The sequence below is a fragment of the Triturus cristatus genome, chromosome 12 (genome assembly GCF_964204655.1).
Source record: "Triturus cristatus chromosome 12, aTriCri1.1, whole genome shotgun sequence".
Classification (NCBI taxonomy): domain Eukaryota; kingdom Metazoa; phylum Chordata; class Amphibia; order Caudata; family Salamandridae; genus Triturus; species Triturus cristatus.
This window is the reverse complement of record NC_140595.1, coordinates 280,268,965-280,284,635: the sequence shown is the minus strand read 5'-3', so window position 1 is coordinate 280,284,635 and position 15,671 is coordinate 280,268,965. Positions and strand designations below refer to the sequence as shown.

The window sequence follows — 15,671 nt, the reverse complement described above, 5'->3', positions numbered from 1 at the left end:
ATCGGGGGTAGTTGTCATTTAAAATCACCCTCACACCCTCAGGGGAACAGCGAATGGTAGCCCTAAAATGCTTTAACATATCAAGGCCCATAATGTTATCCGGTGTGTACGGAGCAAGCAGAAACGGACAAGGCGCAGAAAAACAATCAACTTTAAATGCAAGGGGCTGTGAAAGAGGGCTTCGGGAAAGTGTACCGTCAAACCCTACCGATGTAACTATTGAGCCGGATGGGGGAGCCCCCGGAACCAAGTACCTAGACAATGCACTACGTGTCGCTCCTGTATCCACTAGGAACTGATCAGTAGAACCTAAAACCTCAGCCGATACATAAGGACCCGTCTGATCGACCGGCACCTCAACTGATTCGGACCCCCATCCTACGCATTCCTATGCATGCTGAGAATCGTGATATCCCGAATGATCGACGTCCGATACATGGTACTGATGCTGGCGATCGAAAACATTCGAGCTATCTCGGTGCTGTCCTGCAGTATCGAAACGGGCATTATCGTTGGAGTTCCCTCTAAAGTTCGAGAAGCCCCCTCTACCTCTCTGGCCACCCGGAGTGTACCCCTGCCGCGAAGCGCGCAACGCTGGGCACTCCCTGGCCCAATGACCCAACTGCTTACAGTACGCACATTGGTTCTTATTCAAATCAGGTCGGCCCGAAGGGGGACCATAAGATCCGCTCCTTCCCCTATTGTTATTACCCCGGCGGGTCGGGCCATATACTTGTGCTAACATAACTTTCGTTTTGAGATCTTTCGACTTCTTCTCCTCCTGGCCCTTCGCCTCGTGCTCCTGACGCTCATAATACTGGGCGATGGTCAGAAGGGCCGTCGGGGTCGCGGAGGACCAAGAACTCTCACTCGCTTTTAACCGGGCCGCAACTGCCGGCAGCAGATTAGCCACATATTTGTCCGCAAAAAGGTGGCGGCCTGTGTCGTCAGTAAGCGACTGGCCACTAAAATCATGGAACGTTTCTTCAAAGCGCGTGAAGAAATCTGCCACTGACTCATCAACTTTCTGCTTACATGCCGCCAACATATTCCAGTCAATCTTCTTGGGGGGGATTATTGTTTTTAATTTAGCCACAATAGCAGCAGGGAGATCTAGAATATTCCGGGGAGGTTTCTGTGCGGGCTTCCGCTCCCTATCCTCATCCTCAAGGTCAGACCACCGGGCCTTAAAAGCAACTATATCATCCACCTTTCGGACAGATCGCCACGTGTCCGGTGGTAGAATAAGGCCAAAGAACAGATCTATATCCGCTAAGGTCATAATGCAAGAATTCAAGGCCCCCTCGACTTCTTCATAGAAGGCCGCTGGATTCTTGCGGGGGTCAGGTAATGCATTCTTTAACGCCATAACATCGGCTCTATGCCATGGAGTATAAACCCAATTATACACGAAATATCCCTTAGCATCGACGGAGTTGATATCGGAGCTAGTCCCCGCTCCCTTAGGAGGAACATACAAAGGCGCCGCCTCTCGCATTGGTTTAGCATGCACTATGTCATCCTTATCTGACTGGGAGGCGGATGGGTGGCCCTCTGCTGCAGACGAATCCGACTGCTTCTCCGTTTCCGCTCGTTGGCGTGCTTTCTCTCGAAGGGCCAGTACCTCGTCCCGCAAGGCGAACAGCCGCCGAGCCGCCTCAGGAGCCTTAGAGGGAGAAAAAGCACCGTTACGTATTGCTCTGGCATCCGAAGACACTTCGTCAGGCTCAAAAACATGAGAATATTTTCGGAAAGCATTAATCACTTCATCCGCGAAATGACCCAGAAAATACACTTTATCTCTCTCCTGCCATGGCCCCCAAATTTGAAATAAGTCCTCCTGGGATACCTTGCCTTTCAGCGCACGGAAGGAGATTTGTCGAAGCTCAGCCATTTGCTCGGCTGGCAACATGGACCGTGTGTCTACCTTACCCGAAGCCGGGTCAGAATCTTGCGGCCGCGGAGCCGATGCGCCAACATAAGGGGGCGGAGAGCGATCTAGTAAATAAAAATCGTCATCAGGATTATTAAGGACAGGATAAAGTGGCTGACGAACGACATATTGACCCGAAACTTGTAGCCTACGCTCTTTCTCTTGTTTATCCGTCTGCTCTTTGTCCTCCCGACGCTTTGCTTCTTGTGCTCGCACATGATCATTCTTTCGTTGCTCTTTATCAAACAGCGCTTTCTCACGTTTCTCTCGCTCACGCACTTCCTTCACCCATAACCGCACACACTCAAACATATCCTGACGAGCACGTCGCTTACACATACACTGTTCCACATACTCAATCTTACGCATATCAAACGATCCATACAAAGGCCATCGCAACTCAGGATCCTTCTTGGTATATTTCCTCCACAATGTGCTGTACATTATGGAAGAAAGACCATGCTTTACGTACATATCCCTATTAGGAGTCCCCTCTGGGGGAGCTGGAGCAGATTCTTCGAGGTTCAACCGGTTACCCAGACAGCAGCACCACTTACGGAGTGCGCTAAAAGCAGGCATGTTAGGAATAATGCAAAATATGCAGTATTATCAAGAAAAATGGCACTTAATCGTTGCGCCGTTCCAAGTTTACACAGCTCCGGAGAAATTTCTCCACATTACCTGCCTATATGTGTTGCAACGCATATATGTTCACAAAGACAAATTCAAAATATGACTAGTCACCATCAATCAAACTCAAATAGCCAGACCAGGCTTCAAAACTCGGAGCAAGTACCGTACAACGGTTCTTACCAATCAAGAGTCCAGGTTCCAACTGCCAAGCTCCACAATCGCCCAAACGGCTCTCACGGCAGGACCGACAGAAGAGGTCTCAGTCGATGACCGGCGCCACCCAGATGGTCAGCTCGGAAGGGAAGGGAGAAAAACCTCGGGATGCCAAGGCTAAGACGCCGCTGGCAGTGATCACGTCCCCGGCCAAACTCCTCACCTTCGTCGCGACCAGTCCTTCGAGCATCCGAGTCGCCGATGAGCCCCACGTGACGGGCGCCAATTGATGAATACAAGCCCCAGCTAGGCCCGCAAGAGACAAGGGTTCGCTCTTCTGTAACGAAATCTATAAGGAAGTTGGCACGGAAACTGCAAAGTACAAAAACAATGTTTATTAACCCTTAAGGGTGGTCCTACAATCCACACAACACTCTTCAGTATTGCAAGGAGTAGCACAAAGAACTTGCGTACACAGTCCCCTTTTATACACAACAGAGGGGCTCATGAGTGGGTGGATAGTACATGAAGTCGAAGAACATTACCATTTAGGGTCATTCTCGATTCTAAATCAATACATGGGCGGAGCTAACACACTCCTTGAGCCCGCGAAAACACATGGTCAAGCAAAGCTAATTATAACAGATGTGGTCAAGTCTGGGCATGCGCCAGATGGACAGGAGGGAGCTATTTATAACTGTTGCTAGGCAGATTACAAGAGCAACTAACACAGAGGTCGGACTCTCCTCGTGGTGAACACGTGGCAGCATGTCAATACAAAATGGAGTCCGGACTTCGGCCAACATATGAGGAAAACACGATAAAAGGGAAACACTAATGTTTTCAGTAAATGCTTAATCACGTTCTGCCTTAATTTACAACAGAGTGACACCACCTGGGCAATAAACATCATTCCCCGCCACCATTTTGCATCAGTGCACCACCTAAGCATCACCTAAACATCACCTAATCATCTGTTGATTCTCCCCTAGTGTCCATCCGCTGCTTGTGTTCTAATTAAATTACTGTTTTCCAACCTCCAATCCCCCGTTATTTATGTCCCGCTCCCCCATAACAAAAAATTATAACAAACAAGCATAAGAACAGGCAGGAAGAAGTTGCCAGCAGTGCAAGTACAAAAAAACTAGAAGACATTTTTCATGGTAAAATCTTTTTTTAATCAGGTTGTTCAGTTGTATATAATGTCGTCTTGGTTTGTATAAAGGTAACAAAAATGCTTAACACTTTTTATTATAACTTTTCAACATGAGGCACAGCAGCCACCATGCTCTACAACACAGCCAAAAAGTTCTGGCTCAACACATAAGGTACCAAAGGCGAGACCTATTGGCTATGCCAGTGCTTGTTTAATATGATGCTCAAGTTCAACGACATGCCCAGACGTGGGTCTCAGGCTCACTGTGATAATGGAACCAAGCTAGCCCTGGCTGAAGAACCCTAATAGGGGCAAAAAGGGTCATGGGTTGCTTGTGTTTCTGTTCAGGAAAGACCTGGCCTGGCAGTTCGGGATGGCCTGTTCCCACAAGGAGCAAGGTTAAGACTGATTTGCATATGGCTGGGTCCAAAATGAGATTGCCTGGTGGGTGAAAAACAATTCAGTGGGATGCGGCTCAAGTGATTGCCAGTGGCTGAGGTTAATTAAAGCATTTCATCCATCACCTTCTTTTTAAATATCTAGTGTGCCTAAAGGATGTGGAAGAGTAGTGGGAAGGTAACATTTCAGTGAAAAAAAAGGGTGACTGGTTTACCTGCTTCTAACAATTACTTTCTTCTGAGGTTTTTCTACGGTACCCTTTAATTCTCTACCTATATTCTAGTCAGGGAGGAATACACATGGTTCTTCTTAATGCCCCTATACTTCTGTCCTTCTCCACCATTCTCTATTACGAAAGAATGCAAACCTTACCTGTACATTGAGTGGCACAAATGAAACCAAGCTGTAATCCTCTATCACTTCAACCAGCTTTTGGTTTAGGCGCCGATAGCGCTGGAAGAAGGGATCGGTAGCCAGGTGATCCACTAGGTATGAGAGGTCCAACACTTCAGTGTAGAAATCAAGGTTAAAGGCTGCAAATAATCAAATGAGTAGCAAATGATGTTATAATTTCCTCAATTTCTGGTAGCTCCTTATGAACACAAGTCATACCCTAGAAGGGCAACAATTGGGTTTTAGCCTCTCCATGTGATGCAATAGATGGACTTCTGCATGTAAAAAGATTAAACCCAGAGCGCAGGCCAGGGCAACTATTTTAAACACAGAGAATGCAATAGGTATACAAGGATTAGGATCCCTTGTTATACAGGTGTTCTCTACTGCATACAATAAGTTGTCCTAATTAAAAAAATCCACACACAGGAGATAAATATCACAGAATATTCAGGCACAGACATTGCAAACCAGAAGGTTCAAGGCGATTGCCTCATTTAAATTATTCTGTCCAAATATTCAAGCAGGCATAGTCCACACCTCATTTGCAATCTGGTCTTACTTCTCCAAATTGCTACCCCAATTGCTCTGTCCATTCTTTCCAGTTGCTCTGGTCTAATGTGCATTCCAATTTCTCCCAGTTGTTGTTCTCTCCTTCTGCACCCATCCTTCTTTTCTCTTATCACTTCTCCCTTCCAATATTTCCCATTACTTGGGTATCTCCTTTTATCTACTACTTTTCATTAACCTCCAGTTACCTACCAATCCCACCAATGTTTAATTTCTAGGGTAACTCACCTAACTTCCCAAACTGTTCGATGAGGTCCATCTTTGATAGAACGTTGACATGTGGCAGTTCCACATGCAGCATAGTTGACAGCGAGGTGCAGAGAACTGATATGAACTTGGCTGGGTCTGTGCAATAATGGGAATCCACCAAATGCACTGCTGACAACTACAAGAGGAAAAAGAAAATACTAATAAAGACAAAAAGAAAATACTAATAATAAAAACAGACAAAAGCCAAGAAATGAGATATAAAAATTCAAGGAAACTCTACAACCAGGAAACAAGGAGAGAAAATCCATGGGTGAGAAAATCATAGCTAAGTAACAAAGAGCGAGTGGCATGAAATAATATTTAAGGGAAGAAACAATTCTGCACAGAAAAGTATGGACACCAGATTTAACCACCACAATGGCACAGATCTGCAAACAACCTACTAATGGTAGACTTTTTCTAATAATGGCACAGATCTGCAAACAACCTACTAATGGTAGACTTTTTCTAATATAAGCATCAGTTTCTCAATTCAGGGCAACAATACCTACATTGGCCATTGTAAAAACACTCTGCATTATGGAGTGATTGCTGCAGTAAAAGGTCATTCAAGCTGGCATGATCCTGCCGAGACAGCACGTACCAGTGTTCTGATCAGTCGCAAGAGCCAGGACAGTTGCATTTTTAGAGAAACTAAGATCGTAGTTGCAGGGGCTAGAGCTTGGACTTAATGCAACAGTAACATCGTCAGATTCATGTACTGCTTCTGATTAGGGTGATTCCCAATGTGGAAATTCAGCCAGATCACAGTTGCCCTCAGGTCCTCTGCCTGCTACTCCAGGGGAAGGTACTTCAGTACCATACCTTATGACGCAGACACACTGAAACCAACTGTAAAACTAGAATTAGATGAGAGCTTTGCCGGAGATAAAAACAAATTTTTTATTGAACTCCAGGTTTCGTCTTGCTTTGGGGAACATGCAGGAGAAAGTCCGGATGTGTCCATTAAACAGGTCAGGTGGGACACTTAATGTAAAGATTCTTTTACTTTTGGGGATGACTGTACTGTGCTAGGTGAAACTGAGGAGTCAGTCACAAAAAAATGTCACTAAAAGGGTACTGCAGATGTATCTAATTTGGAAAGAGTTGTAAATGTCATAACAACCACAGCGCACAATGATACTATCATATTATCCAAGAGAAAGTGGAAGAGCATGAAAGTTTATTACTTTGCGCAGTAAAGTAAAAATCCCCTACAAGACTGGTAAACGGAAGATAATTCTGCAAATTAAGCCAGATGTTAATGTGCTGGATTGCTCATGTACTTTGAATGACACAGACTTAAAGTAATGTGGACAAAGTCCTATGGAAAGCTCTGCACTGAAACGAGTGTATCCCACTGCACTGTGAACATGTTTTGCAATGGAATGTTGTGCCTATCATCTGATGCTGTTTTTGGCAAGGAAGAGGGGGTCAGGTTTGGATTGCAGACTGGAATATAAAAGTCTTGAGTGATTCGAATGCCACACACCTGCATGCATTTGAGGTGACCACAGGTGCACTCCAGCAGTACATAGATACATTTAAAAGATAGTTATGTTTCCTGTACAAAGGAGGGACGAATTGGATGTCAGATCATCATAATTGCAGGTCCATGCTGGGTAAGCGCCGTGAGGGTGCGGTAGAGTATGTGGTTCATAATTCTGCTGACCCTAGGGACAGGCTACCAGTAAAAATGAAAAAGACGCTTTTGGAAGACATGCATTGCTCAGGAACAAAAACTGCTGGTAGAAAAGTCTCTTTAAGAGACTATCTAACACCAATCCTTAAACATACAGAGGGACTGGACCACGCTAAGCACAGGTTTGGGCTTATCTGCAAGCTAGATGTCTTTTGCGCTCTTGATACTGCCAAACCAGAGGAGGACCTTCAAGTACAGGATATCTCTAACACTTTTGCCCATGTAGATACATTATAGACGGCCAGAAACTCTAACTCCAATAACCCATGTGGAACATAGAATGATAGACTGAAAGCACATAAAACTCAAAGGTTGCTTGGAGAGGAAAAAATTATCAGGGAGAAAAAACAATAATAACAGTCCCAAAAATTCCTTCATCAATTGCTTATCTAAAGATATCTGCCACCCCAGCCTCCTTTGCCTAGCGACAGAAGCCCAAGATTAGGGTGGTACATCTCTCAGGGGTCAAAATAATTTGCATAAAGATAACCACTCCGAGCCTGTAGCACAAGGCTCAAATTCATGTTGGATGGTCAGTTCAGGGCCCCTTGGAGCGCATTTTGATCCGGATATCAGTGGAGATAACTCCATCTTGGAAATTATCAATAAAGGGGAAGATGTTGACCAAAGTATTGGCATGCCACTTTACTCAATGATATCTGGTGAACTGGAATTGGGCAATGTACATGTAACTTCTAGCCCAATTTTAACGGGAGGTTTCCACGCTTGGCTTCAGAGCAGATGCTTCATGGGATAAAAAGAATAAACCAACGGAAAGAAGATTCTCTTTGCCTTATATGACAGAATGAATATTCTGAAATGGAAGATCAATCTTAGACAACTTTAGCCTCTGTGAGGGCAAGATGGGATTTAGAGGGGCACGGTCGGGCAGTCTGACACAACTCTTGACACCGAACTAAGTGATGGAGTATTATTGATTTCATCTATTCACAATACTTTGGTGTCAATTTTGAAGCGATTAATTAAATTAGTGAATGATACTGACCACAATGCAGATATTACCTTATTAATCCTACAGAGCTTATCAGATTTAAAAACAAAAAGGAGATAAAGGTATCAAAGGTAAGAATGCAACAGCCAGTGCCAAAATAATTGAAAATGAGGGACAGATGTTACAATCCGAGCAACTGGTAGAGGGACCATCAAAATGCTTGACAATGAAAAAGACCCTGAAAGCTTCACTGAGGGTGGCGAGTGAGGATGTGACAACCTATGGGGTGATCAAAGCAGAGACTCAAAGCCTAAAACAAAATTAGAAAAAAACTTAAAGTGTAACATTAGTTGGGGGTAAATTATCAACACAGCAGAGTGTAAAGGCATCGATTAATTTAAAACAGGCTGACCTACTATTGAAAAAAGAGTTTTCCCAAAATTCAAATAAAAGAAATCTTCAGGATGGAAAAAGTCCAAGAAAAGATGAAAGCAAAGAATCTCCAAGAAGAGACAAAAGATGCAAATGTTGAACATTACTGGCAACAATAATGAAGTTGAACATGAACAAAATCCCAAAGCGAAGTCTATTGGGATTCAGAATAACGCAAATACTCAAAACAAAGCTGAAAAAATCTAAATGCCATGTCATTGCCGGAACTTGTCTTAATTAAACAAATTAAAATAAATCCTGTGAATACTTTAGAGGTAAACGGAAGGATCATTCCTGGATTTGCTCGATGAGATCCTGAATAATGATTCTAATCAGAAAAATAATCCTAGTAGTAATGATCTAGATATAATTTATGAGTCTGTACAGGACTGCCTGTTAGGACAAGATGAAATCCATCAAGAAGGTAACAAATTGGCACAAGATCCTCTGAGGTTACAACTGTTGGATATACTTGTTGACTCAGAGGACAATCCTTTTTTTAAACCTCTCTAAAATTCTTACATTTTTAGCGCTGTTGCAAGACTTTTTTAAATATCACCAGATGTACTGCTTTAGTACCCTTCCCCGAGGTGGTGAGGAAATATCAAATTGGCCCAACGTAGTTGTCAAATTCTACACAAGGATCGTGGCAGATGAAGCTTTACGGTCATTGGACGAAATAAAATTCCTAGGCTTTGAAATATAAGAGTTGAGGGAAATAGATCTAGTGATCATTCTAAAGAAAGAAACCCAATAGCCATAGAATGGCAAGGCACCTTGGTGAAAAATGAACATACAAGACCTAAAGACCAGCACAAGGCAATTCAGGAGAGAACTGTTATTACCATAACTGACTCAGAGGGGCGGATTCAAGCAGAGATAAAAAAAAAACCTGCAGCCCACTGGGAAGCGACGGTGGTTTCTCTGTACACGGATGACGCTCAGGAGTATTTCCATCAGCCGGTATATTCGGTCCCAATATTAGGGGCAGCCCTGTCTGAATTTGGGGACTTATATGGCCTTTGGACAAACGATGTTAAGTCTAAACTGCTCTTGTTGGGTGCCCTCATGAACAGTTTACTAAAATAGCAGCCACAGTGAAGGGTATCTGGCCGACGTTTCCCGAGGTACCTCAAGTTTCACAGACTCTGGTGGAATTACTTAATCTGGCAGGTGCAAGGTGGCTGGTTTCACAGGTCTATAAGACACTGCATGAGAATGCTCGTTCACCCACACTGGCAACCCACACTGGCAATCCTGAGTAGGTGGCACGATGTCCTGGGAGAGCATCTAACAGACTCGGGCGGTAAATGAGAGGGTGAAGGGTACGTTTACTAATGCCCGCTTCTAGCTCATCCAATATAATTTCGTGCACTAGGTGTACATGGTCCCTAAACTGCTACTCGTTATTTACCCTGGACGTTCGTCGTCCTCTCCCTGATGCTTCATGGCGGACACAGATTTTCTGCACATGGTGTGCGGGTGCCCTGTGGTTGAGGACTACTGACAGGCAGTCGTGATTAAGCTGGAAAGAGCATCAGGATGGACGCCTGATATGAATATTAGGCTGAGTCTAATGGGAACGGTTCAGACTGGTAAGAAAAAGTGGCTTAGCAGGCAGTTCATACTGTTGGGATAAGTGCCAGAAAAAAGCAGGATTGGCATTAGGTGAGTATCACCAGGCCCGTCACTATTGGCGAATTGACTATGGTATATGGCAGGGGAAGGCATGGAGGAACAATAAACTGGCTGATGATAAGCAGGTGTGGGCAGCAATGCTTGCAGAGTTGTTTGAGCCACAACATGCGAGGCCCCCCTGAAAAAAGGAAGAGCGGGGGCAGTGATTGTGGACTTGCGTAAATGGGGTCTACAATGTGGAAGGGGTGGGGCACGAGGTCCCGGAGGGCCTGGAGATCTTAGATGACATTGTATAAGTATACTCCCTGTTCAGAACTGTTGAAGTATTTGAAAGTAGAGGTCATGTTGCTAGTTCTGCCAAAGTATGGCTGGGAGAAGAGGGATGTTCTGGTTGTTTAACTTGTACCACAATATGACATTAAAGAAGTCAGTCAATTGTTTTCGTAAATGGTAAATGCCAATAAAAATGTATACATGAAGGAGAAAAAAAAAGTTCAGTAGCCCCTTGGTTAACTGAGCATGATTAGAATTGGATCGCAGCTGCCATTGACTCACGTACTAAAATGATAAAACCATATAAATCCTGATGATAATACACATCACCTTCTGTCATGGAATATTGCTGGATAGGATTATCCCAGAGCATTGTTGGACTTCTCCTGCTCACCCATCTTGTGTAACTCTTGGATGTGGTACACTCTGCATCCTCTTGAATTTTTGTCTCCTTCAACACTTTTTTTTATTTTTTATATTTCTTTATTCATTTTTGTCTTTCTTGGAAGGCACAGACCATGTTCATATACAATACATTTCTCTCACATGACAACTGATACCATGAACATTCCAATTTTGAACTCAGGAATATAGACGTATACGCTCCTCCAGAGCGGTTTGCCAATTTAGACAAGGATTTGGTGTGCGGTAAACAAACTTTAACTGAACCCCTCCCCGAACTCCCCCCCCCCATCATCCCCAACACCCCCCCCCACCTGCCGGTCCCATGCACCTTAGGTCCGATTATCTTAAGCACTGTCTGGGGTCTCCACTTATCTCCCCTCCTGACTGTGGGTCTTCGTCCTAGTGGAGTGCGTCTCATCGGGCGATACCTGTGTGGACTGTGGGGCCTGCCCCTCTATCTCCTGTACCATCATCCCCCATGCCAACAGTACCTCAGGCAGTTTGTTATCTCTTCTTGTGTCACGCATATGCCCCTCCTCAGCCAGTGCCCAATCTCTCAGGTCTGTTCTCCAGCTTGCTATCTGTGGCCGCTGCTGCGCCAGCCAGTGTATTGCTATCCGCCGCCTAGCTATTATGAGCCCCAACACCAGGAACCATCTACTGTTCTTGCGTTTAGGGTCGTGGGGAATTAGACCGAGGAAACATGAGCTCGCCTCCATGGCAATCGTCCAGCCAGTTATTCTATGTAGGTCCTCTAGGACCTCCGTCCAGTACGTCTGAATTACTGGGCAGGTCCATACCATATGTGGAACGTCCGCCTGAACATGGCGACATCTGGGGCATGTTGGATCCCTAGAGCTATCAATGGCATGGAGCCGCCTGGGTGAGAGGTAGGTCATATGTACTATATTATACTGTATTTGTTTGAATCTGTTAGAGACCGATACCTTGCGTATGCTCTAGTGGATTTTCTCCCAGTCCCGCGGTGTAAGTTCCTGCGGACACACCTGCTGCCATTTCTCTTCTACTTTTAAGGGTCCAGGTTTTTTATCTTCCCTCAGCGCCCTATATAGATGGGTGACAAACTTCCGCCCTCGCTATCATCTTAACCAGGATATGGGTGGGTTCCGGGGCCTCAGGGAATGAGGGCCATAACTGCCGTGCTGTGGCCGCAATCTTGGCATATTGCAGAAATTGCCCCCGTCCCAAGTCAAAGGTAGCCACCGCCTCCTGATAGGTAATGAACCTATTTTCTGGGTATAGGTCAGATAACATTAGACAGCCCCCGTCCTTCCATTTGACAGTCGACATGACCCGCTCAATTTGAGCAAAGGGTGGCATAAGCCAGAGATCAACCTCCGGGGTGAACGGCCACTCTCGGATAAGTCTCTTAATCATACGATTACAGATCGCCGTTAATAGTCGTACTAATGGAAGACAGGGTATCCCGAGACCCCTGTGCCCGCCAAAGGAGTGCCCCCAGCTGCCGGCCCCCATATGTGTCCGCCAGTAGGGCTCTCTTCCAGGAAGGGTCTGTGTCCAACCATGCTATGTCATGCTGCAATTGCGATGCAAAATAATAAAGCTCTAAGTCTGGAATTTCCAAACCGCCTTTGCCCCACTTGCGTTTCATGACCTCCAGACTGACCCGGCACCGTTTCCCATTCCATAGCAGTTGTATAAGCAGTGCGTCTATTTCTTTAAATATCCGATGGAGGAGTTCAAAGAAGCATCTCTGCATCGTAAAAAGGCATCTAGGCAAGACCACCATTTTTATCAAGGCAATCTTCTCCATCAGCGAGAGCTTGAATGTGTTCCAGAAGGTAATACTGCCCTGAAGACCCCTGATAATCCGCCCCTTATTATGGTGATAGAAGACGTCCCTGTCTCTGGCTATCAATATCCCGAGATATCTGAGTGAGTCCGGTACCCAGGGGAGCCCTATCTCAGAGGGCTGGGGGTCATCCCTTTCGTCTGGCGGCCCGATCGCGTATAGTTGGGATTTTAATTTATTAATGTGAAGTCCGGAGGCCCCCGCAAATTGCTCCAAAACCGCAAATAGCATCAACATGGACTGGGTCGGTCGGCGCAGGTACACCAGTGCATCGTCGGCGTACAATGATACAATATGTTCCATTCCCCCCACTCGAATGCCCTGCCCCTGAAGTAGCCCACGGAGATGACAAGCCAATGGCTCCATTGCCAGGGCAAACAACAAGGGGGAGAGCGGGCACCCCTGTTGCGTCCCCCTTTCTATTGTGATTGTATCCGACACGTATCTACCCGTACAAACTCTTGCCAGCGGGTGAGCATATAGTAGTTTCACCCAGTTCACGAAGCCCTCCCCCAACCCCATCTTTAAAAGCACCTGCCACAAGTATTCCCAACGGATCGAGTTGAACGCTTGTACGATATCAAGGAATACTAGGGTACTCTGGTGGGCCGTACCCTCCACCGATTGCATAACGTGAGCGAGACGGATATTCCTCAACGCATTCCTGCCAGGCATAAAACCGGACTGGTCATCATGAACCAACTGCCTAAGATAAGGAAGGAGCCTGCCGGCCAGCACTTGGCTGAGAATTTTAAGATCCACGTTCAGCATTGAGATTGGCCGATACGAACTGGGGAGCATGGGGTCCTTCCCTGGTTTGGGGATCATAACGATCAGTGCTTCACGCATGGAGTCTGGGAGCAGTCTCCTTCAACACTTATGATGATGCTGAAATGTGACATGTTCTCTTTTGTCTACCAAAAGGCTTTACAAGAAATTTAGGAAATCGATAATATAGTGATTCAGGACTACTAGGTTTATCATTTAAAGGCCGTTAAGAGCAAATTTGGGAGATCGCCAGGTGGTTTAAGTGTTCCTGATGGAGAAAATATAAATCTCAAAAGCAGGAATATAGTTGTTTTTTTAACTGTTGAGCTTTCAGGTTAACCGTACCAAGGAATAACTGCACTGCAAGATAACAATAAAAACAAAATAGTGACAGTTAACACGTTCTTACCAACGCATGATACTCATTCAAAATTATGAATGAATCTTATACTGCTTTTGGAAGAAATAACTTTGAAATATCCAGCAGCCCAGCCCTCCTCTAAAGTCCCTTCACGGGGATTTTTAACGATGTTCAGCAGGGTCTGAAAGAAGCCTTGTGCATTCCAGGGTAAAGTGCTTAGAAGTTGTAAAGGAAATACATTTGGGAAAAATCAGGCAGTAGCTCTGAAAAGTTTTAACCTGATGATATTCAGTGGTATGATGAAGAGTGATCAACCAGCTAAACACACATTTGACAACAGGAGGATAACCTCTCTATTAGATTATGCAATAATCTCATCAGTGGATTTCTGCTCGGTGAAGGATTTTGTAGTAGGAGGCTTGTCTGGAAGCGATCATACATAGCTTGTTATTAAACCACTCTGTATCGACTAGAGAATCCTGGCAGAGCTGTGAACATATTAGATTAAAAAATTGACAAGGATAATCTGATCATCGCGTTTGAATGGCCAGACTGTAAACTTGATTAATGATCTCATAAGCGAGTACATCAACAGGATACCAGGCACGAGGATCGAGTAATATGAAAAATTAATTAGCAACTTAAGATCTGCAACAAATATGTCCTCAAATATATATGCCCTAAAGATGAAGAACTGGCAAACTCTGAAGAAATAGCTAGAGTGAAATTAAATAAGGGCATAAGAGAAGCATTTAAAGCAGATTATGCACATAAAGTCTTACATTAAATTATGTAGAAAAGTATTTAGAAAAGCAATCTGGTAAACATACCCAGTTGAAGAAATGGCTTGGGTGGAGTACCTTTCAGAGCTGTATAAATTTGAAGGCATTTCACGGTGATCTGGTTATTGAAGGTCTCGTTAACTGTAATACTTAAACAGCACAGAATTTATAAAGCCTACCCCAAACATCAAGGAAGTTGAAGAATATATATGAAATTTAAAAAGATCTCGAGCCCACGGACCAGCCAGCCTTTTGGCCAATATACTTAAACACAATCCCAACTTGGGGTCCCATGCTCTTACCCCCGTTTTTACAGAGGTGATTAATGTCAGGATGAGTCCAGTTTCTTGGAAAGGCAGTATTTGGATCCCAATTTTTAAGAAGAGCTTATGAGAACTGCCAAAGAACTACTGAATGATTACATTAGTGGACATGCCAAGTAAGAACTATGCAAAACACCTCCTAAGATCTCCAGAAGATAGGGTCGAGATTGATCACATCCTCCCAAAAATGCAGCTTGGCTTTAGGAAATGCTACTCAACTACTGATGGCTGACTCATTTTAATCCTTTTAGTTTAAGAGTGTGCCTTTAAAAGGAATCTTCTTCTTTAGGTCTTGTGTATAGACCTAAAACTGCATTAGACACCATTAATCTGTGTCGCCTCTGGAAGAAAATGGCCAGCTGGGGGATCCCTTCCATCTTATAGAAGCTGCTCATTTAAATATATGAGGACTCATGGACACAAGCTGGGTTGCGCAGCAGCTGGGCATTGTGTAATAAAATGATTACCCCTAACGGGCTCAGTTGGGGATGTATTCTGGCGCCACCCTTGTTCTCAATATGTATAGCAGACGTTCCATGCATCTTATCTCTGGCTCAGTCATTTCCCCAAATTTGGGAAAATAAATAGTTCTGTATATATTCAATGTAGGCAATACTATTCTTATTGATCAGATGTCTGTAGGGTTATAAATAGTTCTGTATATATTCAATGTAGGCAATACTATTCTTATTGATCAGATGTCAGTAGGGTTACA

At 44.5% G+C, this 15,671-nt stretch overlaps 1 protein-coding gene across 1 annotated transcript in view; it reads right to left on the bottom strand.

Moving 5' to 3' along the window:
• Positions 1-15,671, bottom strand: part of GPN2 (GPN-loop GTPase 2) — a 125,657-nt gene that overhangs the window by 86,730 nt on the left and 23,256 nt on the right. Inside the window, exons 3-4 of the mRNA XM_085637717.1 lie at positions 5,466-5,622; positions 4,647-4,807 (exon numbers count right to left, since the gene is read on the bottom strand). Coding sequence (XP_085493843.1) covers positions 4,647-4,807; positions 5,466-5,622 — 318 coding nt within the window. The remainder of the gene's footprint in view (positions 1-4,646; positions 4,808-5,465; positions 5,623-15,671) is intronic.